Raw genomic sequence first — 24,490 nt, 5'->3', positions numbered from 1 at the left:
GAGGCAGACAGCAAGTTTTCCCAGGATGAGATGGGGACGGTCAGAGGCGCTGGCTCCGGAACTGCTGATCACCTGCACACATTCCCTGGCCAGGGATTTAGCTGCTCCCCACACCCCCCCTTTCTGACATCACAGAAAGTGGGAGGTACCTTTGAATTCCACAGTATTCCACGGTGTTGAGGGAGCCCCTTAAGGACCTTTGTCCCGTGTCCCCAAGTCGGGCAATGGGGTTTCTGAGCAAATCAAGGGACGCCACTGTTCTTTCACCCAGGTGTCCGCACACCTGCTGTTGCACCAGGACCCATACTGCCTGGGTGCTACAGCAGGTCGAGGACCACAGGACTTTCTTCACAAAGGCCCTACCTCCCGTTATTCAACCAAAGCCAGGTGAGCCTTGCCCCGGCGCTCATGGGATCAGTCTCAGGTGAGATGGCCACACACACCCGGGAGAGGAGGCTGCATGTGGCAGGCCACACTGTGTCTGGCCCTTCTCTGGTTTCATGGACCCAAGAGGACATTCCCTTGTGGGACAGGGAGCAGTGGGCCTGTGGCTCAGACCTTACCATGCAGAGGATTCCCCTCTGGGGATGGGCAGGTGCCCAAGGTCCTGCCTCAGTGGCTGCCTTCCCTGTGGGGTCTCCCCCAAACTCCTCCAGCTCCAGGTCTGAGACACCCCCTTGGGCCTCTGGCTACCTGCTATCCAGCTGGAGGTGTGAGTGTCCTGACCTGGTGAGCCCAAAATGGTGGGCTATCCTGCCTTCTGAGGGACACCCCCGGGCTTGGGGGGACCGGCCTCAGGCCTGGGCTCAGCCCTGGGCAGCCATGGGTGAGTGGCTCTCAGGGACTTGGCCCTGCACCATCTTCCTCTTGTCATTTTGCTACCTGCCCCATTTCCTATGGGGCATGAACAGGAAGCCCCTGGACTTCGAAGGGCAGTGGCCTCCTCAGATCGCCCACCTCTAGCCCCCACCCCTGGGCTCAGGACCACCTGCCCCCTTCTCTCCAGGAGGCAGTGTGTGCCTCACAGGATCAGGCTCGTGCCTCTGTGGCTCTCGGCCTGGCCACTTCACACAAACACCCACGTGAGTGCAGAGCAGAGGCTCCTCAAGCGCCTCGGTCATTGCCTGATGGGAGAGAAGACAGGAAGGAGCTGGGAGGAGGCTCCAGCAGCCCGCAGCCCTGGATGGACAGGGCATGAGAGCACAGTGTTGTGGGGCGTGAGACCGGGAGCCCTGACGCCATAGCCAGGCCACCAGCTTCACCACCTCCTCCTCTCTCAGCATCTCTCTCCATTCCCCACCACAGTGACTTCCAAAGCTCACCCCCAACCTGCCAGCCCCCCACCCCCTAAAACCCTTCAGGACCCACCCATCCCTCAAAGGGAAAGAGCCTCATCAAGCTGCCCCTGCCCTGTCCCTCCTCAGGTGGCCAGAGCCCAGGGAGGCTGGGGCCTGGCCAGTGGCCTCCACGCTCAGGCCTGGGCCGTGTCTGGGCCACCTGGGAGCCGGCTGTCCCCCCACCCTACCCCATGCTTGAGGGAGCTCAGACCAGAGGCTCTGGAGGTCAAGGCCCCGGAGGCCTTCCTGGCCACGGAGCTCTCCTGCTCAGCTGGTCCTGCCACGACGGGGAGGGGAGGGGAGTTGAAGAGGGAGGAAGACCAGACCCTTCAGAGGCCCATGTGAGGCCAAGTCAAGGACAGAGGCTTCTGAAGTTTAGAAAGAGCATCTGGAGACCAGAGGAGACCAGAACAATCGTGGGAAGGAGCTCGGGCGGCAGGGCAGGAACCCCCTCCCCCCCAGCGCCTGCACTGCCCGCTCCTGGTGGCTGTGGGGACACTCTGCGGAAGTGGGGTCCTTTGTCTGCGAGAATGGGGTCTCCATGCCAGTCCAGTCACACCGGGTCACAGCTGCGAGGCTGTGTTCCCCAGCGGCCTCTCCTTCCTGCTGCCCACGAGGTGGAGGCAGCAGCAGGAGCCCAGGCCTGTGCCCAGTACAACCTCCTCCCAACACCCTCTTCCAGATCCCTGCCACCTCTCACCAGGCTCAGTCAGATGTTCTTTCTCGTTCTCCTCCATGTGGCTCCAGCCCTTGCTTTAGGAGCCAGAGAACCTCCCAGCCCAGGACAGGCTGTGGTCAGTGCTGAGGACCTGCTCCCTGCAGATGCCAACAAAGGCCCAGACTGCTCAGGACCAGCAGCCCAGGGAGGAGGCAGCTGCAGCTAAGTCTTCCTGAAGAATGGGCTGGGGGTTTGATCACAGAAGGAATTAGAAACTGGAGAGGTTCATGGCTCAGGAAAGGGGACAATGCTGTCAGGCCAAAGGGTCCCGAGACAGCTGGAACTCATACCCCCTCTATCCTAAGTACCCCTCACAGTCTTCTGTGCCTGGACCTTGCACCAAACCCCTGGCCTAACACTCCTGGAAAGCCAGCGGGCAAGCAGTTATTCCCAGGTCATGAAGGGGGAGACAGGGCCCTGGTATGTCACAGCCATCCTGACCCTTGCGCCACGCTGCAGAGCACTGGCCCTGCTGATTGCACACTGAAGAGGAGCTGCCTCTGACCACCATAGCATGAGGGCCCTGGGAGCCGGCCTTCATCCTGCCTCAGACAGTTCCAAGAAGCAGTGAGGGGAGGAGTCCTGGGCTCAGATGACATGACCCCAGGATCTGCGAGAGCAGCCTGGGAACGGATGAGCATCTGCCCAGGAGAGCTGCACCAGGACCCGGGGGAGAGGCGGCCAGCTTGGGGAGATGTCTGCACAGGGACAGGTACTGGCGGGACTGAAGCTCTGGCTCATTGAATAAAAATGCTTTATTGTACAAATCCCATGAGTGTCCCAGGCCTCAGGCCAAGCCCACAGTCTCTGGCTCTAGGTCTACTCTTTGGTTGAACCCTGGCCTGAAGTGCCAGGTTCTTCTGTGGAGTGTGCAGGTGTCAAGTGTGTCCGTGTGCACTCAGGCACTGTGACAGCCTTGAGATGAAGACGGGTGGGGTGGAGTGAGGTCCCCACTTGCCCAGGCTCAGGGGCCACAGGGGTCCACACAATCCTTCCCGCTGCGGAACACATGGTAGATGCTGGTGGGAGGGAACATGGCCACCGCGCCAAGCAGGGAGCCCATCTGGATGGCCATGCCAGCTGCCAGCAACGCTGGCCGGCCCCCACCATGCAGCAGGGAGCCAGCTGCCACCTTCACATATGAGAACACACCCAGACACAGCACCCATGACAGAACCTGAGAGGGAGCACACAACAGCAAGCTGAGCAAGAGATGCCTTTCTCTAGGATAACCCCCCGCCACCTCACATTCCCATTGTGCTCACCACAAAGACTACCCCTGCAGAAGTACCCACTAGGGGCGGGCAAGGGCTCAGGATTGCCAGTGCCATCAGGTAGGCCCCAAAGAGCACGCCTAGAAGAGAGAGGCCACCCAGCCCTGACAGGGACCTGTGGGAGTGAGCAGAGACTCAGGGTTGGCTGCGCCAGGACCAAGCCCCACCCTTCAGGTCCACCCGCTAGGAGGGCTTGGGGACCCTCGTGCACCTGCACAGCACGCCCATGGCCAGGAAGCAGGCGAGGGGGTTGGCGGCACTGCCCAGCACGGCGGCCAGGTGGTAGGCCAGGCGCCCATAGGGCAAGCAGGAGAAGCTCTGCACAGCAGGCAGCACACCGTTGGTCAGTGCATTGGTGACGGCCAGCAGGCCTAGCAGGCAGGCCCCACGGGCTGAGAGCAGCTGGAGGGCCTCAGGGTCTGGGCTAGGGGTGGTGCCTGCCGCTTGGCTCGGTGGCTCCTGCAATGGTGAGGCCTCTTCTTCCTCCTCTTCCTGCTCCGCTCCTGGGGCTCCTACTTGCAGGCCAGGCCCTGAGCCCCCTGGGGGTACAGATAGTGTTGATGGCAACAACAGCAGGAGACCCTGGAAGGCAGCAGCTGAAGTGACCAGAAGAGCGGTCAGTGCCCAGAAGAAGGTGCTGGCAGGAAAACGCTCAGGGAAGATGAGAGGGGGCCCAGGAGTGCCATTGGTGGGTGCTGGTGGGCACTCAAGGCGTCCCACGCCCTGCACTAGGGCCAGCACACAGGGCAGCAGTGCACTGAGGCCCTGGCCCAGGAAGAAAGACCGTAAGAAGGGAGGTGGCAGATGGCTTAAGAAGGGCAGGAAAGTGACATTAGAGGCACAGCAGGCCATTGCCAGCACCAAGGCCAGCGTTAGGAAGGCCACGGAGTGCAGCTGCCCTGCCACTGGGGCCACACGGTGCCACAGAGGGGCCAGCAGGGCTGTGCCCACCACGCTCAGCGCCTGCACCACCTGGATGGGGACCCGCTCGCCCTTGCCCGGGGCCAGCCGCCTCCACAGGGTCACCACCAGCAGACCCAGGTTCCCCAGCGCCACCAACACAGAGAGGTATGAGGGGAGGCTCCAACCTGCAGAGAAGGGAGGAGGCCACGTCAGAAGCATGACGGCTCAGGGACAAAGGATAGCGGCAGCCCGCCCTCCCGGGCACACCTGCGGGCGCCGCCTGCACCTCCCTCCACTCACCCTCTGGAAGGTCTTTTACCACCACAGGCAGCTCCACCCAGATCCCGTTGACCGCAGCCCACGAGCCCATGCCGAAGAGGGCCACCAGTACGTGGGTCAGCACCAGGTTGCCCAGCGTGGGCGCTGCCATTCAGCCCAAGGCTGGGCCCTCCAGAGCAGGGCAAGGGTCACAGCCGGCTCCTTCCCCACCTAGGTCGTCAGCTCTTCTGGAAACCAAAGCCCTCTTCGAGCTTGGAAGCAGCGAAGAGCCAAGCGGGACACGAACCGGAGTCAGAAGACGGTCGGACTCGCGAGGCCAGGGGAACGGGGGCGAGCCACGGCGCGGGGCTACGACTTACCGGGCAGCTGCGTCGGGACCGCGACCGGCGCCGCCGGCAGGTGGGGTCCAGGGGATGGTGACGGAGACGCAGCCGACCTTCCTGTCGCAAAGGACCGGGGCCTGAGCTGCTAACACCCCCCCACCCCTAAACGGCCCGGGGCAGGGGCGCGCGCGGCGCCTCCAGGGCTTCCGCGCTACCCGGGGCTGCAGGAGCCACGTCGGGCTTGGGGCGAGCGGCCGCGGCGCTGTGCCCGGAGGGGCGCCCCGGAGTCGCACGCGCGCCGGCCCCCGCCGGGTGGGTGTCCCCGCGCCCCCAGGCACAGCCCCGCGCGCTTCTCACCCAGCGGCCTCCCCGCCCAGCCACGGCGCCAACCTCCGGCCCAGGGACGCGGCCCCAGCCTGGAGCCCGCAGTGCCGGGGTTGCGGCAGGGCCAGAGCGAAGACCCCCAACTAACCGGCTGCGACCCCGGGACGCCGCCAGAGGGCCCGCCCCCACACGGCCCGCGGCGGAAGCCCGCCCCGGAAGTCGGCCCGCCCCGGAAGTCGACCCCGCCCCTTCCGCTCCGTGGGGCGGCCCCGCGGCGCGTCTACGGCTATGGCGCCCGGCACGTCCCGGCGGCCCCGGCGCAGAACCCGGGCGGCGCCGCTGGCCGGAGCGCAGGCCCGCGTGGCCGAGGACTGGTGGTGGGACCGGCTGTCGCCGCGCGGCTCCGGGTGCCACCTGCTGGAGTCGGACAGCATGCTGCTGGTGCTGCCCGGCCCGGGGCCCGCCCGCGCCCGCGTGCAAAGGCGCGCCGCCCGCCGCGCTCCGCGGCAGTCGCCCCCGGGACCGTGCGGCGCGGCCGCCAAGCCCAAGGCCAGGCTCAGACCCGACCCGGAACCCGCGCCCGAGCAGGAGCCCGACGCGGGCTGGGGTGACCGCATACCCTTGGAAATCCTGGTACAGATTTTCGGGCTGCTGGTGGCGGCCGAGGGGCCCACGCCCTTTCTCGGCAGGTACTGCCACACTGTCGGGTTGGGTCACAGACCCCTCATATGCAGGTCGCGAGCTAGGTAGTTGGAAGAAGATCCTGGGATCCGCTGGCGAGGGTGACGTGCTTTACTCGGAGGGGAGCTCATTCCCCAGTGGATCAGAGCTGTTGTCTTTATGCCAGAATCGGTTGGCCAGGGCACACCTTGGCGCGAGTCAGGCGGCCAGGGCACACCTGGGCGCGAGTCAGTTGGCTACGGGACACCTGGGCGCGCACACGCAATTAACGTCTACAACTGACAGACTGAGCCACGCTCAGCCAGATATGAGGTGAGGGCCTGACGAGTCCTCACACCCACGGCCCAGCCTGTCCAGTGCAGCGGCTTGGACTGCAGGTGGATTCACCGCGATGGTCCACCCGGCGGGGGGCGGGGACAGAGGGCGAAAGTGTCTGAACACACCTATCTGTCCGAGAGCGCAGTTTCCGGGGATCCAGTTGGAGCCCCACGAGCCCGGCTTTGAGGTGGAGTGTCTGCTGTGCTGAGTTGCCAGGTCAGGTCCCCACCTCTTAGGAAACCCTGTAGCGACAGCTGGTAGAGGGGCATCACCCACAAAATGCCCCGCACCCTCAGCAGAGCTGTTCTCCCAGGGCTGCACGTGTATGCCGCCGGTGGCACGAGGCTGCCTCCCAACCTGCGCTCTGGCACACCGTGACCTTGTCGCCCCCTCTAGCTGGCCGCCCTGCCAAAGGTGGGGTCAAGGCGGAGAAGAAGCTCCTTGCTTCCCTGGAGCAGCTTATGCCCAATAGGTGAGGGGGTTCCCTCTTTTCCTTATTCCCTTTCTCTACCTGTATGGGGTGTGGATAGCTCCAGGACCCTTCTGTCTCCCTGAACCAGGGTGTTGGGTGGGGAGGACGCTGACAGGAGGGGCGTAATGGGAACACTAGCGTGGCTTTGCCTCTGCTGTCGGCCCAGGTTTTCACAGCTCCAGAGGCTGACCCTCATCCACTGGAAGTCTCAGGTACACCCCGTGTTGAAGGTGAGAGCTCCCGGTTGCCCTGCACACCAGCTATGACATCCTGGGGTTGTCCAGTACTTCCAGGGAGTGGGTCAGGCACCATGGGGGAGCCAGCCTTCCTGGTTCTCCTTTCCTGTTGTCTCCTCCAGCAAGGAGGTGTCAGGTGGGAACACCCAGGTAGCCCTGGCATGGGCAGAAAGGAGGCCATCGGTGAGGCAGCAGAGTGGGGTTGGCACCAGCTGCCAGTTGGCCCTCTGTCTTCCCACAGCTGGTTAGTGAGTCCTGTCCTCGGCTTACCTTCCTCAAGCTTTCAGACTGCCACAGTGTGACCACTGACACTCTGCTCATGCTAGCCAAATCCTGCTGCCAGCTCCACAGCCTGGACCTACAGCACTCCATGGTGAGGCCTGTGTCCCAAGGGTTCTTGAAGAAGCCTGGGCCAGGGTGACAGGTACCCCTGTGCTGGGTCCCCAGGTGGAGTCCACAGCTGTGGTGAGCTTTTTGGAAGAGGCAGGGCCCCGAATGCGCAAGCTGTGGCTGACCTACAGCTCCCAGACAACAGCCATCTTGGGTGCACTGCTGGTAGGTTGCTGATGGGTGGGAGCAGAGCCAGATGCTGAATGGGGGACTGCCAGGCCACTGAACCCATGCTCTCCCCACCTCTGCAGGGCAGCTGCTGCCCCCAGCTCCAGGTCCTAGAGGTGAGCACTGGCATCACCCGCAACATCACTCCCCTCCAGCTACCTGTAGAGGCTCTGCAGAAAGGCTGCCCGCAGCTGCAGGTACTTGATGTCCCGCCTCTCCCACCTGTCAGCCCACTCCCTATCTGCAGCCTGGGCCTTGCCCCCAGGTGCTGCGGCTGCTGAACCTGATGTGGCTACCCAAGCCTTCTGGGAGAGGGGTAGCTCCCGGACCAGGTTTCCCCAGCCTTGAGGAGCTCTGCCTCGCCAGCTCCACCTGCAACTTTGTGAGCAACGAGGTCCTTGTTCGCCTGCTCCACGGCTCCCCCAAACTGCGCCTGCTGGATCTTCGTGGCTGTGCCCGTATCACGCCTGCTGGCCTACATGATCTGCCATGTCAGGGTCAGTGTCCCTGGGTGGTGGCTGGGCAGGTGGAATGTGAGGACCCTTGCCTCCCCTGCCACTCATGTCCACTTCTCTCGCCTCAGAGCTAGAGCAGCTTCACCTGGGCCTGTATGGCATCTCAGACCGGCTTACTCTAGCCAAGGAGGGCAGCCCCCTGTTGACACAGAAGTGGTACCACACCCTGCGGGAACTGGATTTGAGTGGCCAGGGCTTCAGCGAGAAGGACCTGGAGCAGGCCCTAGCTGCCTTCTCAGGCAACCCTGGGGCCTCACAGCCGGCCCTGTGCTCCCTCAACCTCAGGGGTACCCGGGTCACACCAAGCACAGTCAGGTCAGCGCTCCCTCCCCAGGCCCTTGGAGCCAGTATGGTTTGCTGCCCTGTCTGCCCAGGGCCCAGAGGTAGTGTGCTATTTGGCCTCATACCTCTGGGGGTCCAAGACAAGAGTGCATACTGGCCAAGCCCCTGTTTGGGGTTGGCCTTGGGAATGCCACGGGTCCTGGGCTTGGGCCTTGATGGCTGAGGGTGGCAGGGCCAGGTATGGTGCACAGGCAGATGGGCTCCCTAGCCTGGTCTAGCCCTTCTGGGTCCTGGGTCTTCGGGGTAGCACCTCAACTCCCCATGGCCTGCCCTGCCCCCACAGCTCTGTGATCAGCAGCTGCCCAGGCCTGCTGTACCTCAACCTGGAGTCTTGCCGCTGTCTTCCCAGAGGCCTGAAGCGGGCCCACCGGGGCCTGGAGGAAGTCCAGTGGTGTCTGGAGCAGCTGCTTACCAGCCCTGCCTCCCCCAGCTAGACCCCAAAGGCCTCAGCCAGCCAGCCCCACTCTGCACCCTTTCCCAGTTTCTGATGTTTGAGCATTTTGTTACAATAAAACGTTTTTAGAAATTCCGTGTGGTCCTTGCAGTAGGGGTAAGGAGCAGAGGTTATACCTGATGGAACCAGTTAGCCAGAGCCTGTGTGTGTTGTGGGGGTGCTGGAATCTTAAACTGAGTGTGTGTCCCACCCTCAGGGACACTGAGGTCAGAGCTCCATGGTTGTGTTGATGGGGAGGTGGGAGCCCTGCTCAGCCATGGGGTTGGGTGAGGGGCACCTGCCTGCAGGTTTCTCCAGTTTAAGCCCGGGCTGTCTAAACCATCCACTCATTTTTTTTTTTTTTTTTTTAAGATGACTGGTAAGAGGATCTCAACCCTTGACTTGGTGTTGTCAGCACCACGCCTAGCCAGTGAGCTAACCGGCCATCCCTATATAGGGTCCGAACCGGTGGCCTTGGTGTTATCCGCACCACACTCTCCCCAGTGAGCCACAGGCAGGCCCTGCCATCCACTCTTCAGATGAGGGCTGTGAACCAGGCTGTACAGGGTGTCAACGGTGGGGTGGAGACTGGCCGGGAAGGGCACGCCCATCGCGGGGACTGACCCTAGGACTCCCCGAAGGGGTGACCACAGAGGGTGGTCAACAGAGGGGCCCCTTCTAGAACCTGCCGCCCAGAACTTCTAGAACTCGCGCACAGCCCAGCCTGTGTCTGTCTTGCCGGTCGCCTGCGAGCTCCTGCTCCTTGCTGGACTGTAGCCCTGGAGACCTTCTCTCAGGTAAGGGCGCGACTGCGGGCAGTGGACGGGAGCGGCGGGCGAGCCGCCAGGCTGACAGCCTCTGCCTGACCCAGACCCCCAGGGGCCGGGCCAGCAGCCTGCCCACGACCTCCCGCGGCAAGCGCTTTCAGCTTTGGGCCCTAGGACTTTTCTGCACCGAGCGCCACCTGGCCAGGCGCCTCAAGAACAACAGCTTCTACCCGTTTACGCAGCTGCAGCCCGACGGTGCGCGCGGGGCGGGGCGGGGCCGGAGTCCCGGGAGGAGGGCCGGGGTCGGGCCTGCGCGGGGCGGGGCGGGGCCGGAGTCCCGGGAGGAGGGCCGGGGCCGGTCTCCTCACGCGCCGCCGCCGCGCTGCCCCCAGTCTTCGTGCTCGACTATTACCTGGACACGCTGTGGAAGGGGACGCTACTCTTCGTCGTCTGCTTGCTCCTGGTCAGCTTCGGCTTCGTGAGAGAGGTCCGAGCTCCTGGGCGCGACCCCCAGGGCCTCCCCCGCTGAGGCCGGGCCCCCGCCCCGCGCCCCGCCCCTGGAGCCCCGCCCCCGCCACGCGCCCCGCCCCTGGAGCCCCGCCCCCGCCGCGCACCCCGCCCCCGCTGCCCGCCCCGCCCCCACAGACCCGCCCCCGCTGCGCGCCCCGCCCCCACAGACCCGCCCCGCCCCTGGAGCCCCGCCCCCCACAGACCCGCCCCGCCGCTCGCCCCGCCCCTGGAGCCCCGCCCCCACAGACCCGCCCCGCCGCGCACCCCGCCCCTGGAGCCCCGCCCCCACAGACCCGCCCCGCCGCGCACCCCGGCCCTGGAGCCCCGCCCCCACAGACCCGCCCCGCCCCCGCTGCGCGCCCCGACCCCACAGACCCGCCCCGCCCCTGGAGCCCCGCCCCCCCAGACCCGCCCCGCCCCGCGCCCCGCCCCATGGAGCCCCGCCCCCACACACCCGCCCCGCCCCTGGAGCCCCGCCCCCACAGACCCGCCCCGCCGCGCGCCCCGCCCCCACAGACCCGCCCCGCCGCGCGCCCCGCCCCCACAGACCCGCCCCGCCCCCACGGCCCCGCCCCCGCCGCGCGCCCCGCCCCGAGAGCCCCGTCGCCGAGCCCCGCGGCCTCTCAGGTGGTCCCCGCGGCGCCGGCAGGTGCGGAAGCAGGAGACTTGGGGCTTCTCGGCGTACGGCATGGGCGTGGGCCTGTGGCTCATGATCTCGTCGCTGCCGCGGCGCCGCCTGGTGCTGAACCACGCGCGCGGCTTGTACCACTTCTCCATCGAGGGCCGCACCGTGTGCCAGGGGCCCATGCACCTGCTCTACGTGCGCCTGGCGCTCAGCTCCGACGGTGACTACCGGGACGCGGGCACCGGAGGAGGGTGTGCACGGGAGAGGGACGGGAGGGGCGCACAGGCCCCGGCGGCCCCGCTGAGAGGCTCGCCCCCCGCCAGCCTACGGAAGGTGTTTCTTCCAGCTGGTCCTTTGTGGTCACAAGCTAGAGCCGCTGGTGCTGGTGCAGCTGTCGGAGTGCTACGAGGTGGGTCCAGCCCCAGACACGCGCCCTCCACCCCCACGGGACGAGATGACACGACCACTGTTTAGGGTCTTGGGATGGGGCCGTTTCGCACGCAAAGGATAAATACGAGCGCAGCGCGGTCCTGCTCCCGGGTCTCAGCGGGCCTCGCGGAGACGCGGAGAGGGGCTGGGGGATGCGGCTCGAAGGCGCCGCGGTGGGGCCTCGCCTGTCCGGGAGAAAGCGACCGCCACCCGCTCCCACAGCAAACGGAATACCTGGGCCGTCACATCGCCCGGAAACTCAACATTAACTACTTCGATTATCTGGCCACGTCCTACCGGCACGTGGTCCGCCACTGGCCTCTGGGGTCGACCTTCAGCCCAGGCATCCTGTTGCGCAAGAACCGCATCTACAGAAAGCCAACCCGCTCTCTGTCCGACCTGGAGGTGTGACTCTGCGGGCCTGTCCTCCTTCCTGCCCCCTACTCCCAGGACTGCATTCTCCCCTCCAACCTCTCCCCGGGCCTGTCACTTTCAGTCTGGGGCAGCCGCAGGCGAGTCCCACCCACTGGCCTTCCTCTCAATAAAGCTGCCTCCTGATGCCAGCTCGTTGGTTTTCTCTTGGGGACTGAGGGTGGGGGTCCAGTCAAGGGTCTTCCCCTAATGCAACACCTTCCAGGGCCCCAGGGAGCCTATCCACTCCAGTGAGCTGGTGCAAGCCCCAGAGCTTGGATTTGAAGATGGGGATGGTGCTGGGGCGAGGGTGGCATGCAGCCAGGCCTCTAAGAGGTTGGATTTATCACCAGTTAGGCTCAGGACTCACCCTCTTGGCTAGCAGCACTTAACTGGTCTTACCTGACCGCAGAGGTGTTAGCCAGTAAGTGGAATCCAGGAGTCAGAATCTGACTGGTTCAGTCTGGGTTAGGTGCCTCTTCCCTGTCCAACCAGCAGTGGGACAGGGTAGAGCAAGAGGACAAGCCTTGTGCCTGGGGATGTATTTTGGACTAGATTCCCCCCAAAGTTGCTGCAGCGTACCACTCAGGGAGTGGGCTGCAGATGTCCTAGGCCAGGGTGCCATGCCTCTTGGGAGGTGTAGACCCATGGCTCTTGCTCTGCATGCCTGCTGGAACCCCAGTCCCATGTTCCCTTGTCCTGCAGCACTCCCCAGCTCTCACCACAGCCCCTGAGGCCTCTTGGGTGCTGGGGGCTGCTGTGGGTGCAGAGAAGTCAGTGAGTCATGGGGTCCAAGGAGGAGCAGTGCCTGGCACTGTCCACCTGGCTCTCCCAGTCAGCATGCTGGTGACCCAGGTCTGGGCATTGTGTCAGCTAAGTGTCCCTGGAGCCAGGACTGGCTGCATAATTTGTAGGGTCCTATGCTAAAAGAAAATGCAGAGCTCCTTGTTAAAAAGTTATTAAGAATTTCGGGATGGCAACAGCAGAACATTAAAGGAGGCACATGGCCCTTCTGAGCTTGTGGACCTGTGTGATTGTTCAGGTCACATGCTCATGAAGCCAGGCCTGCCTGGAACCATGGCTCAGAGTCACTGGTTGACCCACGCTCCTGAGCCAACCAAATCCAGTGAATGCACAGGCACCCCGCCTGTCTCTGGGACAGGGTCCTGAGACTGTTGTAATTGGTATATGTAGCCCTGAGGCGCAATTGCTGTTAATGGCACAAATGCAGAAACCCCTCCCCACCAGAAGATGGGGGCCAAGATGCTCCCAGAGTGGCTGGCTGTGTCCAGCTTTTATGGGGGAGTACTCGAGGGGGTGCCCAGATCCTGGCAGTTGAGGGGTTGGGACGGGCTGGGGGCAGAGTGCAGGGAGGGAGATGAGGATTTTGGGGTGTGGGCCACGTCTGGCTGGGTGAGTGCCTTGTGGCTGAGCCAAAGCCAGATGTCCAGCTGCCGGTCAGCTTTGGAGGGGTCAGAAAGGCATACCAGCCAAGGTGGGTCAGCCTGGGTTCAAGTCGGGGACTAGTTTCCCTCAGGCAGGCAAAGTCCCTGCCCTCCTGGAGCTGACAGTCTCAGCGACACAGAATAAAGAGCTGGCTTCTACACAGTCCAAGTGGCTGCAGGAGGGGGGGGGGCGTCCCTCTTGGCAGGGGGTCAGGAAAGGCCTTTCTTTTTTTTGTCTTTTTCGTGACCGGCACTCAGCCAGTGAGTGCACCGGCCATTCCTATATAGGATCCGAACCCGCGGCGGGAGCGTCGCTGCGCTCCCAGCGCCGCACTCATCCAAGTGCGCCACGGGCTCGGCCCAGGAAAGGCCTTTCTGAGAAGTCGCGTTTAACTCTGGGGGAGAGCACTCTGGGAGAGGGGACAGGAATGCAAAGGGCACGGTACAGGATGGAGCTGGGCGTGCAGGAGAAGCAGCAGGAGGCCGGTGGGCCAAACAGTGTTGGGCGGAAGAGGGAAGGGCAGCAGGGTCCTTGGAGGTCACGGCTTGGAGTTGTTAGGCTCCCTGTGGTGGGAAACTGCTGGGGAGCTGTGAGCAGAGATGCACTCTGATCCGGGAGGAGTGGCGAGGAAGGGCCAGGAGGCTTCAGGCACCGCGCAGGGAGAGGGGACTGGGCGAGGCAGAGCTGAGCCTTGGCTGGAAGGCACGGCAGACAGGATTTGCTGGCGGGCTGGATGTGGGCTGGTGGCCTGGGCTCTGGGCCTGGGAGCCACGGGCAGGAGGAGCTGGGAATGTGGAGTTGTGAGTCAGGCTGGGCCTGAGGAGCTTATGGGACATTGTGAGGGAGATTCTGAGCAGGCAGAGAGGCACCAGGGAGAAATAGGAGGGAAGCCCACCTTTGGAGCCATCAGTGCCCTGTCGGTCCCTAAAGCCATGGCCCTGAGTGAGATGTCATATGGAAGATGGACAAGGAGATCAGGACCATGGCTGGAGCCCTGCATTGGGCACACAGAGGAGAGAAGTGGGCCGCGAGGGAGGGGGGCCAGGAAACTAGAGAGAGAGGAAAGGAACCCATGTTGAGTAAAATGGGGACCCACTGGGGGTGGCAGGGCTCCCTCCCCACAACGAACAGCCCCAGGGCAGGGCTCAGCCGCAGCACAGGAGTCGGGGTGGGGGGGGTAGCAAAGACAACACAGGAAGTGTCACTGTCATGAGCAGAGAAACAGGGTGGCAGCTTGCAGGAGGGGGAGTCTTGTTTGTTTGATTTTAAAAGGCATACTGATGTGCAGGTGGGACTGGTCCAATAGAGATTTATTATGAAGCAAGTGACAGGGACATTTGCAGAAACAAAGTTCTTGGCTGGGCAAAGGGAGAGGATCAGGAACAATTGGGATTGGGGGCAGGGTCTCTCTGCCCATCCTCTACTTCTTCCTTAGAAAAGAACCCCCCATATGGGGCCACCTGTGGGTCACTTGGGAGGGCGTGGTGCTGACCACACCAGGTCAACGGTTAAGATACCCTGGCCAGTCATCTTTACAAAAAGAAAAAGAACCCCGCATATTTAGCTAGGTGTATGGTCATGCAGAATAAAGACCATGCTTCCCAGCCTCTGTTGTAGATTGACATAGGTGGTTATGAGACTAATTCCTGGCCAATGCAATTTAGAATCAGTGTGTGTAATTTCCAAAAGTATCCTCAAGAAAGAGGTTTGCCTGTCTTTGCCACTTCTTTTCATAGGCTGGAATGTGCCCATGGTGACCTGAGCTCAAGTAGTCATCTTGAAACATGAGGTAGAATGCATGGGCTGAGGGTGGCAGAGCCACAGAACAGAATAGTGGCACATGGGTGGTGGCTCATTTGGCTTGACTTTGTGACTAGCTGCCAAAGAACAGAGAATAGAAATAAAAAATAGTGACTTGACAGTGAACAAGCTCGGCACACACCACCTTAATGAGGTGACCATGGTTAACATCACCAGTGATAAGTTACATTGATGTCATATGCCCCCTGCAATGACACAATGAGAAGACCACATCACCTCTGTGGTCTCCTCCCCAAACCCATAACCCTCATCACGAGAGAACATCAGACAAACCCATTGAGGTAAATTCTATGAAATACTCTTTCATTCTACAAAATTGAGCAGTACTCCTAAAAACTGTGGTTACAAAAAACAGGGAAAGACTGAGAAACTGTCACAGACCACAGGAGACCAAGAAGACATGACAACTAAATGCAATGTGGTACTTTAAATTGATTCCTAGAATAGAAATGTTGCTTTGCTCCCCACAGATTTGTCACCCCACTTCCCCTGGGTGATGGAGCCACAAAGGATTATTCAAAGCCCATCTCTTCTGAGGAGTGAGAGGCCCCGAAGTGGTTAATCTCCCTCGGAACCCTCAAGCGAGAGACATCCCTTCCTTGAGAGATTAACCCCGAATTGGGATTCTCTTTCTGCATTTATTCTCCAGACCAGGAAGTTACAGGAAGAGAACATAGGTGGGTTATAGTTTAACAGTATAGGCTGGTAACTTTCAGTGAAACAAGCCAGATGACATTCCACTAGGCAATTAAGTGATCCACCAACAAAGGTGGGATCTTAGCAAACATTCCTTCTCCCTCCACAATTTTCCAGTATCTTTATATAACAATCAGTAACTAGTCTGTCCTTGAGCCAGCAACCTGCTGTGTTACAATTCTTTATCTTATACCAGAGACTTTATAGCCTGAGGAAAATTTCCAGTCCTCCGCAAGGTCAATATTTGAAAAGGCAAGGCTTTGGAACACCAGGTCCTGTGAAGTACATTTGCTTTAAGAGTCCTCTACATAGAAAGAAGACATTAGAGGAAAAACTGGTGAAATCCAAATAAAGCGTGGAGTTCAGTTAATAGTAACATATCAGTGTTGGTTTCTTGGTTGTGACAAATATGCCATAAAAATGTAAGATATTAGCAGCAGGGGAAAATGAGGGGCGAGTGTAAGTAAGTCTCTGAATTATCTTTGTAACTTTTCTGTAAATCTAAATCTATTCTAAAGTAAAAAGTTTATTTTTATGGCTGGCTGGTTAGCTCGTTGGTTAGAGTGTGGTGCTGATAACAGCAAGATCCAGGGTTTGATCCCTGCACTGACCAGCTGCTAAAAAAACAAAAAAAGAAAGGAAAAGAAAGGAGGCATGGAAGGTTGGAAGGTGCACAGCAGTTATGGTCAGTAGAAATTCTCAAATGCAGCTGAGCTGAACATGTGGCAATGCTGCTTGCTTGGGAGCAGGGACTCCTTGATAAGGTTCTATCCGTGCTCTCTGGTAGTGGTTCTGTAGTTGTTTGTTCTCAGAGGGTCTTGACTCCACCCTGTAGATCCTTGGATCTGTCCTGTGAGTCATCCTTTCTTTTCCATAGGAAAGGTTTGTGTTCATGACATGCTTTCTACCTACAGAAATGTTGAAGCCCAGAGGTCTTCCTTCATTTTGAACAATCTCTGACCCTTTAAGTCCAAGATAATATGACTCCTCTAAAAACCATGTTGGTTTTCTATGTATCAGATTATAATTCACTCCATTAGATGAGATTCACACCCAGACATCTCTTAAAGGCAGACCCTACTCTACTTTAGCTGCACGTCAGGATGCTATTAACAGCATCCTTGAGATTCCTAGAATCCCCTTTTTCTTGCTGAGAGGGTGTGCACACCACAGTCTTACATTTTTCAGTGGTCTGAAGGAAAAGTCTTACAGCCACACCCTGGACTTAATCTTGACACTGAGAACACATTTTACTGGTGGTGCCCTGGATTTGATCTTTTCCTAGAGGCTATTTCTTACTCAAAACCTTTTTCAAACTGGAGAGACTGAGAATGAAAAAAGTTTTACTTTTCAACCTGTCAAGTTCTAGATAGGAAATATTTTCTCTAGATTCTGCTTGAAAACTGAATAGTTGTCTGTTTAGCTCATCCCTCTCTTGCAATATCATTCATGGCTGGAAGAACCTAACTGGTACTGTAATGGTTTCCTAGGGCTGCTGTAACAAAATACCAAAGTTCCACTCCATGTGGTGTAGTTGAGGTCACTCATGTGATTGCATTCAGCTAGGAGGTCAGCTGGAGCTGGACCAACCAAGAGGGCTCTCATGCCACAGAAGCGCTCTGTGTGGCCACTTCTCAGTGGTCAAGGCTGAGCTTCTTCATGTTGTGGCTGCAGGCACCTAGGGGAGCATTCCAGAGAGCCACACTGCAGTATGCATTGATCAACAGGCCTCTGCATGCATCACTATTGCTGACCCCACATAGCAAAGCCAAAGTCAGTGTAGGAGGGGACAACACAAGGGCCTAACCCTGGGAGCATGATGCACAGGGCCATGAGAGCAGCAACCATAGGCAGAGACAAGCGGGTGGGCTGAGGGGATGGAGGGTCTATCAAGGTTGAGAAGTTGGGGTGGGAGCACCAGGGCAGGGGAGATGAAAGATGGGAGAGGGCAAGCAGGGATGGGGTGCCTGGAATGGAGAGTTGGGGAGCAACCCTGGGGACAAACAGGGAGCAGGTGGGACCCGAGGAGGGCATGGCTGGGACAAGGAGTGGAAATGGTTGTTGAAGAGGCTGGGATGGATGCATTGTCTCCAAGGAATTTGCAGCTGACAGGAGAGGGTCTGGTGAGGACCCAAGCCTTCAAGGAGATTCAGGAGGGAACAGGAATGTGACCTTGGCTGGTGTCTGGAGGAGCAGAATGAAGATGCCCTCCCCCCACACCAGCTCTCTGAGAAGGAGGCTCTGAGACTGAGTTCAGTATTTAGGGTGTTTGTAGTTAGTGCTCTTGGATGGATTTCTGTGGAAGGGAGGGCGAGGAGGCCAGATGGGGCAGAGGCAGGGCAGCAGCCTCAGCTGAGCCCTGAGAAGACCTGAGCTGAAATGACTCGTCAGGGCTGTCCTGCATCCGGCAGCGTGCCTGGGCCTTTGTACTCCTGCCTCCATCAGTCAATGGGTGTGGCCACCCTGGAAGGTTGTGTCCCTGGTTGAGCTGGCTCTGTAGCAGCAGCAATCCCTAGAGGTGGTTGGTGACAGCACTCCCAGCACCTGGGGCAACAAATTCTCCCAAGAAGGGAGGGCAGGATGGTTTGTCTGCACATCCAGCACAGTCCACCCCTTTATGGCTCGAATCCCCTTCTTCACCTATGCTGCAGGAGCTGCTCCTCCAGGACACCAACGGGCCCTTCTCCTGGGGAAGTGCATAAGGAGAATGTTCACAGGATGGACCTGGCCCCACCAGTCACTGATGGCTTCCTCCCCATTATCTGTCCAGGTGCCTCAACCTGCTGAGTGGCTGCTGGCTTGGGGTTCACTGGGTGTGACCAGACCCTCTTCCCTGAGGGGCGCTCTCAGGCCAAGGTGGTTGTACTTTCCACTTACTGTCAGGACCGGGTAGAGCAGACACCACGTGGCCACTGGGACCCATACACACCCCTTGTCTCACTGTGTAGTGGCCCCATCTCCTCCCAGTAGTCAGGTCTGCTCCCCTGCTGGGTGGGTGACTCCTCTTCTGGCATCTTGGCCCCTGGACATGAGGAGCCAGAGTGCTCTGGGAGCAGCTGTCCATAGCCTTTAGCTCGGTGGGACTGGCTGTGTCCCCTGGCAGAAGTGTTCCTCCTTTGGGGACCAGGACATCTAAACTGACCCCAGAGCTGTGGGGTGAGGAGCCCACATTCCCAGTGAGTCACTGGGGAGATGGCAGGTGGGCCACTGCTGCTCCTAGGCCTGGTTCCTGGGCCCATGTGGCCCAGCTCCTGGGACATAGCACTGCAGAAAGCCATGTTTTAGAGTAGTATACCGCCTCCTGGACATATCTTCCAAAGACCACTACACGGTTCCTTCACAGTATAGTGCTTTCCCCTCCTTCCAGGCCCACAGCACATGCTCTGCTGGGCTCTGCTGTAACTTGAACTGAGTTGCAGGCCTAGCAATGGGAGGTAGGGACAGGCTTTGAGCACATAACACATAGTCTGGAGAGGCAGTGGCCCCTGCATCTCTTCAAGGAAAGGGAAGCTCTTAACAGTGGGGGCACTTCTGCAGGCAAGAGGGTCAGGGGATCTGGAAATTAAAGGTGTCAGGGACATCCACCCAACTGTCCCCATCCCATATGTAAGGGCCTCATTCTTTCTCAACCAGGGCCTAGTTTTGGCATAGAAGTCCTGCCTTCATCATAAGTTCAACCTTCTTACAAATGACCCTCATAGTCCCTGGTAATATTCTTTGTTCAGAAGTATACTTTGTCTGATATGAACATAGCCAATCCAGCTTTCATTAGATTACTGTTTATATGGGATATCTTTTCCCATCCTTTTACTTTTAACCTATTTAAATATTTATGTTTAAGATGGGTTTGTTGTAAGCAGCATATAATTGGCTCTTGCTTTCTTATCCACCCTGAGAATCTCTGCCTTTTAACTGTGGTGTTTGGATCATTTACATGTGATGTGATTAGCAATGTGGTTAAGTTTGAATCTATCATCTTGCCATTTGTTTATTTGTTTTCCACTTGTCCCATTTGATCTTTGTTCCCTTTTCCTCTTTTTCTGCCTTCTTTTGGATTCATTAAGGTTTTTTTTGTTTGTTTGTTTGTTTACTTTTTGGCAACTGACTGGTATCAGGATCCAAACTCTTGACTTTGTTGTTATCAACACCGTGCTCTACCAAGTGAACTAACTGGTCAGTCCAAGAATTTTTTTATGACTTATTTTCCTTGTGGGTTTATTAGCTATAACTCATGTTATTTTATTGGTTGCTTTACTGTTTACAGTATACATCTTTAATTTGTCACTGCCTACTTTCAAATGATGTGATAGCACTTCACACATAAGAACCTTATCATGGTATAATTCCATTTTTCTCTCCTGGCCTCTGGACTATTTTGTTATACGTTTTACTTCCACATGTGTTCTAAATCCCACATATATTGTTATTATTTTTATTTAATCAGTTGATTATTTTTTTAAATAAAAAGAAGCAAAGTCTTTGCACATGTTTACATATCTAGTTACAATTTCCAAACTTTTTATTCCTTTGTGGAAATCTGGATTTTCATCTTGTGTCATTTTCTTCTACCTGAAGGACATCCTTTAAGATTTCTTGTAGTGTGGATCAAGTAATGAATTCTTTCAGCTTTTGTATCTTTGAAAAGTTTACCTGACCTTTTTTGAAAGACGTTTTTGCTGGGCATAGGATTTTAGGGTTTCATTTGTTTTGCTTTGTTTTGTTTTTTTTAGCACTTTAATGATGTTGCTCCACTATCCCCTAGCTTGTTTTGTCATGAGAAATCCGCTGTAATCTCTATCTTTGTTCCTCTGTATATAACATGTGTTTTCTTTCCTTCCCTCTTGCTGTTTTTAATATTTTTTCTTTATCATTGGTTTTAAGCAATTTCATTATGATATTCCTTGGTGTAGTTTTCTTCCTATTTCATGTGCTTGAGTTTTGTTGAACTTCTTGGATCTGAGAATTTATAATTTTCATCAAATTTGGAAAAATTTTGGCTACGATTTCTGCAATTTTTCCCCCCATGCCCTCCCCACTTTTGGGAACTCCAATTACACATAATCAGGCCATTGGAAGTTGTCTCTCAGCTCACTGGTGCTCTGTTTATTTTATTTTATTTTTCAGTCTTTTTCCCTCTGGGTTTCACTTTGAATAATTTTTATTGCTGTTTCTTAAAGTTAAACTGATCTTCTGCAATGTCTAATCTGTCATCAACCTGTTAGATGTATTTTTTAAAAATCTCAGGCATTGTAGTTTTCATCTCAAGAAGTCCAGTTTGCTTTTAAGCTTTGTTAGATGTGCCCAGAGCAGTGTTTAGAGCTAGTTTTCCTCACTACTGAAGAAAAGAGACTTCTGAGTGTTTGACCCAATACCCTGTGGGTTATGAGGTTTTCCACTCTGGCTGGTGGGATCAATCACTACTCCTGGCCCTGTGTAAGCTCCAGGAGTGGTTTCTTCTTACCCTTCCTGGTGGTTCTCTTTCCAGATTCTGGTACTTTCCTCATACACATGTGCTTCTTTCTCTGGGTGCTGCTCTGCTCTCTGACACTCTGTCAGGCAGACTCCAGCTGCCCTGGCCTCCCCAGATCCCCAGCTCCATCTGCTAAACTCGGTGAGTCTGCCTGGGTTGCCCACCCCATGCTGTGGATTGGATACTCTCTCCAGACAGGGACCTGTTGTGACCACAGGACTTTAGTCGTTTGTTCCCTATGTCTGAAGGATCATTGTCCTTCACTGCCTGATGTCCAATGTCTGGAGAACCACTGCTTCCTATATTTTGTCCAGTTTTTCAGTTGTTTCAGGTAGGAAGGTAAATCTGGTTCCTGTCATGCCCTGTGGGCCAGAAGTGGACATCAGTTTAAGTTCCTTTGAAGCTCAGTACTTTGATGGTTCAGTCGTGGGCCTGACCCTCAGCGCTCTCTGCACCCTGGCAGCAGAGATGAAGCCTCCCTCAGTATAAGCTGCCAAGGGGCCCTCTGGCCTTCACTTTTGTGCTTCCCTGGCGAGTCAATGGCTCTTAGCCTTTCATTACTCTGTCTTTGAATCTTCAGGAGAGCTGAGTGGCAGCCACCCCACTATCCCCATTGTGATTGTCCTCTCCTCTCCCTTTTCAAAATCCTGGTACTGAGCACCCGCAGGTGCAGTCCCTTCCTCCTGTGTGGTCCCCATCTAACAATCAGACCTTGGCTGCTCTTGCTGAATGTTCATGTTCCCCGCAAATTCATATGTTGAAACCTAACTCCCAATGTGATGGTGGTGGAGGTGCGGCCTTTGAGAGGTGATGAGGTCACGAGGGTAGAGCCTCGTGGATGGGTTTCGTGCCCTGATAAAAGAGGCCTCAGAGAGCTCCTTGGTTCCTTCCACTGTGTGGGGACACAGCAGGAAGATGCTGTCTATGAGCCAGGAAGCATCCTCCCCAGACTCTGGGTCTTCTCGATCCTGGAGTTCCCAGCCTACAGCACTGTGAGAAAATAAACTTCTGCTGCTTAGGAGGCACTCAGTTTATGGTGTTTTGTTATAACAGCCCAAACGCACTAAGACAGGGCCCTTGTGCCCTGGACCCTCTATGCTCCACTTCCAGCGGTGGCAGATGACCTGCCTCCTCAGACCACTCCTGATTCCCACTCCTGCAGCTTAGGTCCTCAGGGAGGGAGTCCCTGAGACAGAGTTTGGTGTGTAGGATGTGCCACTGTGGTTAACTTTCATGGGGGAGAGAGGAATCAGGTGCCAAGGTCAGCCCCGGCCACCCCAGTGGAAGCTCTGGAGTCAGAATGGTCTGTCAGAAGTGTCTTGAGATGGGCCAAAATTTGTTGCTGGAGGCAGGCCACCCCTAGAAGGCTGTGACCTTGGGCCAGGGGCTCTCTACAGCTGAAGCAGACCCTGGAGCATCTGACAGCTGGAGTGTTACTCCAAGCTCTCCTAGAGTGGGGCTGAAGTCTGTCTCTGGAGGGTGATATGGGAGATGAGTCACACGTCCACCACAAGGAAGAGTGCGGTGGAAAATGGACAAGAAGCCACCCCGAGTCCGGATGGAGGATGAGGGCCAGCTGCCCTCGGTGAGGAAGTGTGGTTCCCCGGGGCCCAGGTTGCCATGGGAATGAGAGGTGGAGGGGCAGCCGGAGAGGAGGCAGTGAGTGTGCTCCCCTCTCAGGGGCAGAGCTGGGAGGACCCAAGTGCGGGGGTTGGAGGAGCGTGCTCTGACGCCACGGTGGGGCAGGCCTCCCAGAGCAAATGCTAAAGTGGACAACACCATGGGGAGGTCGAGGCAGGTGAGGGTGGGAAGGTCCATACCAGATTAGGGATTATGAAGCTGCCGGGCTCCTGTGCAGTGCAGGCAGGTCGGTGGCCCACTGTCCACTGCCAGAGCCTTCACCACGGTGGCCAATGCAGGGTACCTGCTGCCCTCCGGTGTAAGCCGTCTCTGCCCCCTTCCAGTCCTCCCACTCTGTCCTTCCCCCCTCCTCCTCGTCCGGTTCTTCCTTCTCCCCCTAGCCCTCTCCTGCTCCTCCAGTGTCTCCTTTAAAACTGCACCAAAGAACTGTCCTGTAAGGGGATGGAAGTGTCCTGTGTCTCTACAGGGATGTGTTGCAAGAGCATGTGCATTTATTAAAGCTGATGGAACTCTGCATTCAAGGTGTTTTACTATGGAAATTATATCTCAGGTTTAAAAATGAAATGACCGTTGCCCAAGGCCAAGGTTAGGCAGCTAAGCAGGTGAGGCAGTTGAACCCCGGGAAGGAGGTGGGAGTTTGCTTACTTTGGGGCTGCTGGCCTCTGTGCTATCCAGCCGGAGACCCTGGACATAGGAGGCTGAGGGGTCGCCCTGCCAAAAGCAAGAAGGGGCCGCATCCAGTTGCATCTCTGGGTATTGCCAGCTCCAGCTGGGCCACAGCAGAGCAGGAGGCCCGGGCCCCACCCACACGCCCACTCTCCAGGCTCATGTGTGCTTCTCTCTTTACTTATGAAGAGCAAAATGGCATTTTGTGATATGTCTGGGATTTGCTTCAAAATGACAGGGGAGGGAGTGGGAGCAGAGAGGAAACTGGACAGCTGCGAGCTGGTCTTTGGTGAGGCGGGCGGTGGCATGTGGGGACTCCTCATCTGGACCTCTCCACTTTTGTGCGTATTTTGATATTTTCTATTTAAAAAACCCTGAAATTTGCATTTTGTCATTTCATTTGCATGTCTTTGTTTACGTGTAAGATCTCTTTCTTTTTTTCTCTTTTTTGGCAGTCGGCCAATACAGGGATCCGAACCCTTGACCTTGGAGTTATAACACTGCGCTCTAACCAAGCGAGCTCACCAGCCAGGCCCTGGTCTCTCATTTCTTGTATAGTCAATCTCCCGTTAGCATCTTTGTTCCGTAAAAAGTTCACTTATACCCGTTATTTCTTTCCATAGTCAGAATATTAGCCTGCTGCTATATTTGGCGCAAATCTTTTCTACTACTTCGATGCGTGCACTTTGTTCTGCTTGTCGTTGTCATGTGCACACTTCTAACTGTGCAACCTCTCTCGTGGCTCTTCTAAGCTCCTGCCCCAGCAGGGATCAAGTCTGCGTCTGGGCCTGTCTGACCCATCCCACATGCCCCTGTCCCCATGGGCCCTCCTAGCACACATAACCTATTTTGGGGTATAGACCCCTAGTCCCGAAGCCCTTCCCTGGAGCTCCAGCCGGCACCCCCTGCCCCTGTCCCCCTCGGCTTTGCTCTCCTGAGGGACCTGGCTCCCTTCATGCTGCCCCTCCCTGGCAGCCCTCTTCAGGGGCTGCTTTCTCGCTCCCCACCTAGACCCCCGTTGCCTGCAGGTGGGACACCCACCCCCCTTGTCCCTCGCTGAGGCCTGCAGATACTTCTCCCCTCTTCTCCTTGAGAGTCCCAGCTGGGACACGAGTCATTGGGTGTACCATCCACTCCATGCCGGCCCTCACTGGCAGCATCGCCCCCGCGCGTTGCTCAATGTTCCCAGGGACGACCCTTCAATCCCCTCACAGCCCTGACCTCTTCCCACCAATGACCTTGACCTGGTCACCACCAGTAACTTCCCCACCCTGTCGTCTCAATCTAGCACCCCA

At 57.5% G+C, this 24,490-nt stretch overlaps 3 protein-coding genes across 6 annotated transcripts; 2 read left to right on the top strand and 1 right to left on the bottom strand.

Moving 5' to 3' along the window:
• Positions 1–2,792: 2,792 nt before the first annotated feature.
• SLC52A2 (solute carrier family 52 member 2) lies at positions 2,793–4,953 on the bottom strand. Its single transcript, XM_063079642.1, has 5 exons — positions 4,871–4,953; positions 4,533–4,762; positions 3,541–4,417; positions 3,321–3,444; positions 2,793–3,232 (listed from the first exon to the last, which is right to left on the bottom strand). The coding sequence occupies exons 2-5, from the start codon at positions 4,660–4,662 to the stop codon at positions 3,020–3,022; spliced, it is 1,344 nt and encodes a 447-aa protein (XP_062935712.1). The 5' UTR covers positions 4,663–4,762; positions 4,871–4,953; the 3' UTR covers positions 2,793–3,019.
• A 478-nt stretch (positions 4,954–5,431) lies between these two features.
• Positions 5,432–8,806, top strand: FBXL6 (F-box and leucine rich repeat protein 6). 4 transcript variants are annotated; one of them, XM_063079658.1, is made up of 9 exons: positions 5,432–5,847; positions 6,471–6,629; positions 6,796–6,841; positions 7,107–7,238; positions 7,313–7,420; positions 7,507–7,620; positions 7,689–7,920; positions 8,007–8,253; positions 8,564–8,806. In XM_063079658.1, the coding sequence occupies exons 1-9, from the start codon at positions 5,447–5,449 to the stop codon at positions 8,712–8,714; spliced, it is 1,590 nt and encodes a 529-aa protein (XP_062935728.1). In that variant the 5' UTR covers positions 5,432–5,446; the 3' UTR covers positions 8,715–8,806. The 4 variants fall into 4 exon arrangements, with proteins under 4 accessions (XP_062935728.1, XP_062935727.1, XP_062935726.1 ...); XM_063079657.1 differs by having other exon boundaries at positions 6,796–6,859; XM_063079656.1 differs by having other exon boundaries at positions 8,007–8,652.
• Positions 8,807–8,990: 184 nt separating this feature from the next.
• TMEM249 (transmembrane protein 249) lies at positions 8,991–11,455 on the top strand. The gene is made up of 6 exons (XM_063079303.1): positions 8,991–9,000; positions 9,511–9,735; positions 9,873–9,967; positions 10,640–10,835; positions 10,939–11,024; positions 11,267–11,455. Exons 1-6 carry the CDS (start codon positions 8,991–8,993, stop codon positions 11,453–11,455), a joined length of 801 nt encoding a protein of 266 aa, XP_062935373.1.
• The last annotated feature ends 13,035 nt before the right edge of the window (positions 11,456–24,490 follow it).

Source organism: Cynocephalus volans, chromosome 15 (assembly GCF_027409185.1).
Source record: "Cynocephalus volans isolate mCynVol1 chromosome 15, mCynVol1.pri, whole genome shotgun sequence".
Lineage (NCBI taxonomy): Eukaryota > Metazoa > Chordata > Mammalia > Dermoptera > Cynocephalidae > Cynocephalus > Cynocephalus volans.
This window is presented reverse-complemented; position numbering and strand designations above follow the sequence as displayed.

Bases quoted from the DNA above. Each gene is read 5' to 3' on its own strand.
- SLC52A2 (XM_063079642.1), bottom strand. From the start codon at position 4,662: ATGGCAGCGCCCACGCTGGGCAACCTGGTGCTGACCCACGTACTGGTG. The intron at 4,418-4,532 runs GTGAGTGGAGGG...CCTTCTCTGCAG, and splicing joins GGTAAAAGACCTTCCAGAGG to GTTGGAGCCTCCCCTCATAC. The intron at 3,445-3,540 runs GTGCACGAGGGT...TCACTCCCACAG, and splicing joins GCCATGGGCGTGCTGTGCAG to GTCCCTGTCAGGGCTGGGTG.
- TMEM249 (XM_063079303.1), top strand. The intron at 9,736-9,872 runs GTGCGCGCGGGG...CGCTGCCCCCAG, and splicing joins TACGCAGCTGCAGCCCGACG to TCTTCGTGCTCGACTATTAC. The intron at 10,836-10,938 runs GTGACTACCGGG...GCCCCCCGCCAG, and splicing joins CCTGGCGCTCAGCTCCGACG to CCTACGGAAGGTGTTTCTTC.
- FBXL6 (XM_063079655.1), top strand. From the start codon at position 5,447: ATGGCGCCCGGCACGTCCCGGCGGCCCCGGCGCAGAACCCGGGCGGCG. The intron at 6,860-7,106 runs GTGAGAGCTCCC...GTCTTCCCACAG, and splicing joins AGGTACACCCCGTGTTGAAG to CTGGTTAGTGAGTCCTGTCC. The intron at 7,621-7,688 runs GTACTTGATGTC...CCTTGCCCCCAG, and splicing joins AAGGCTGCCCGCAGCTGCAG to GTGCTGCGGCTGCTGAACCT.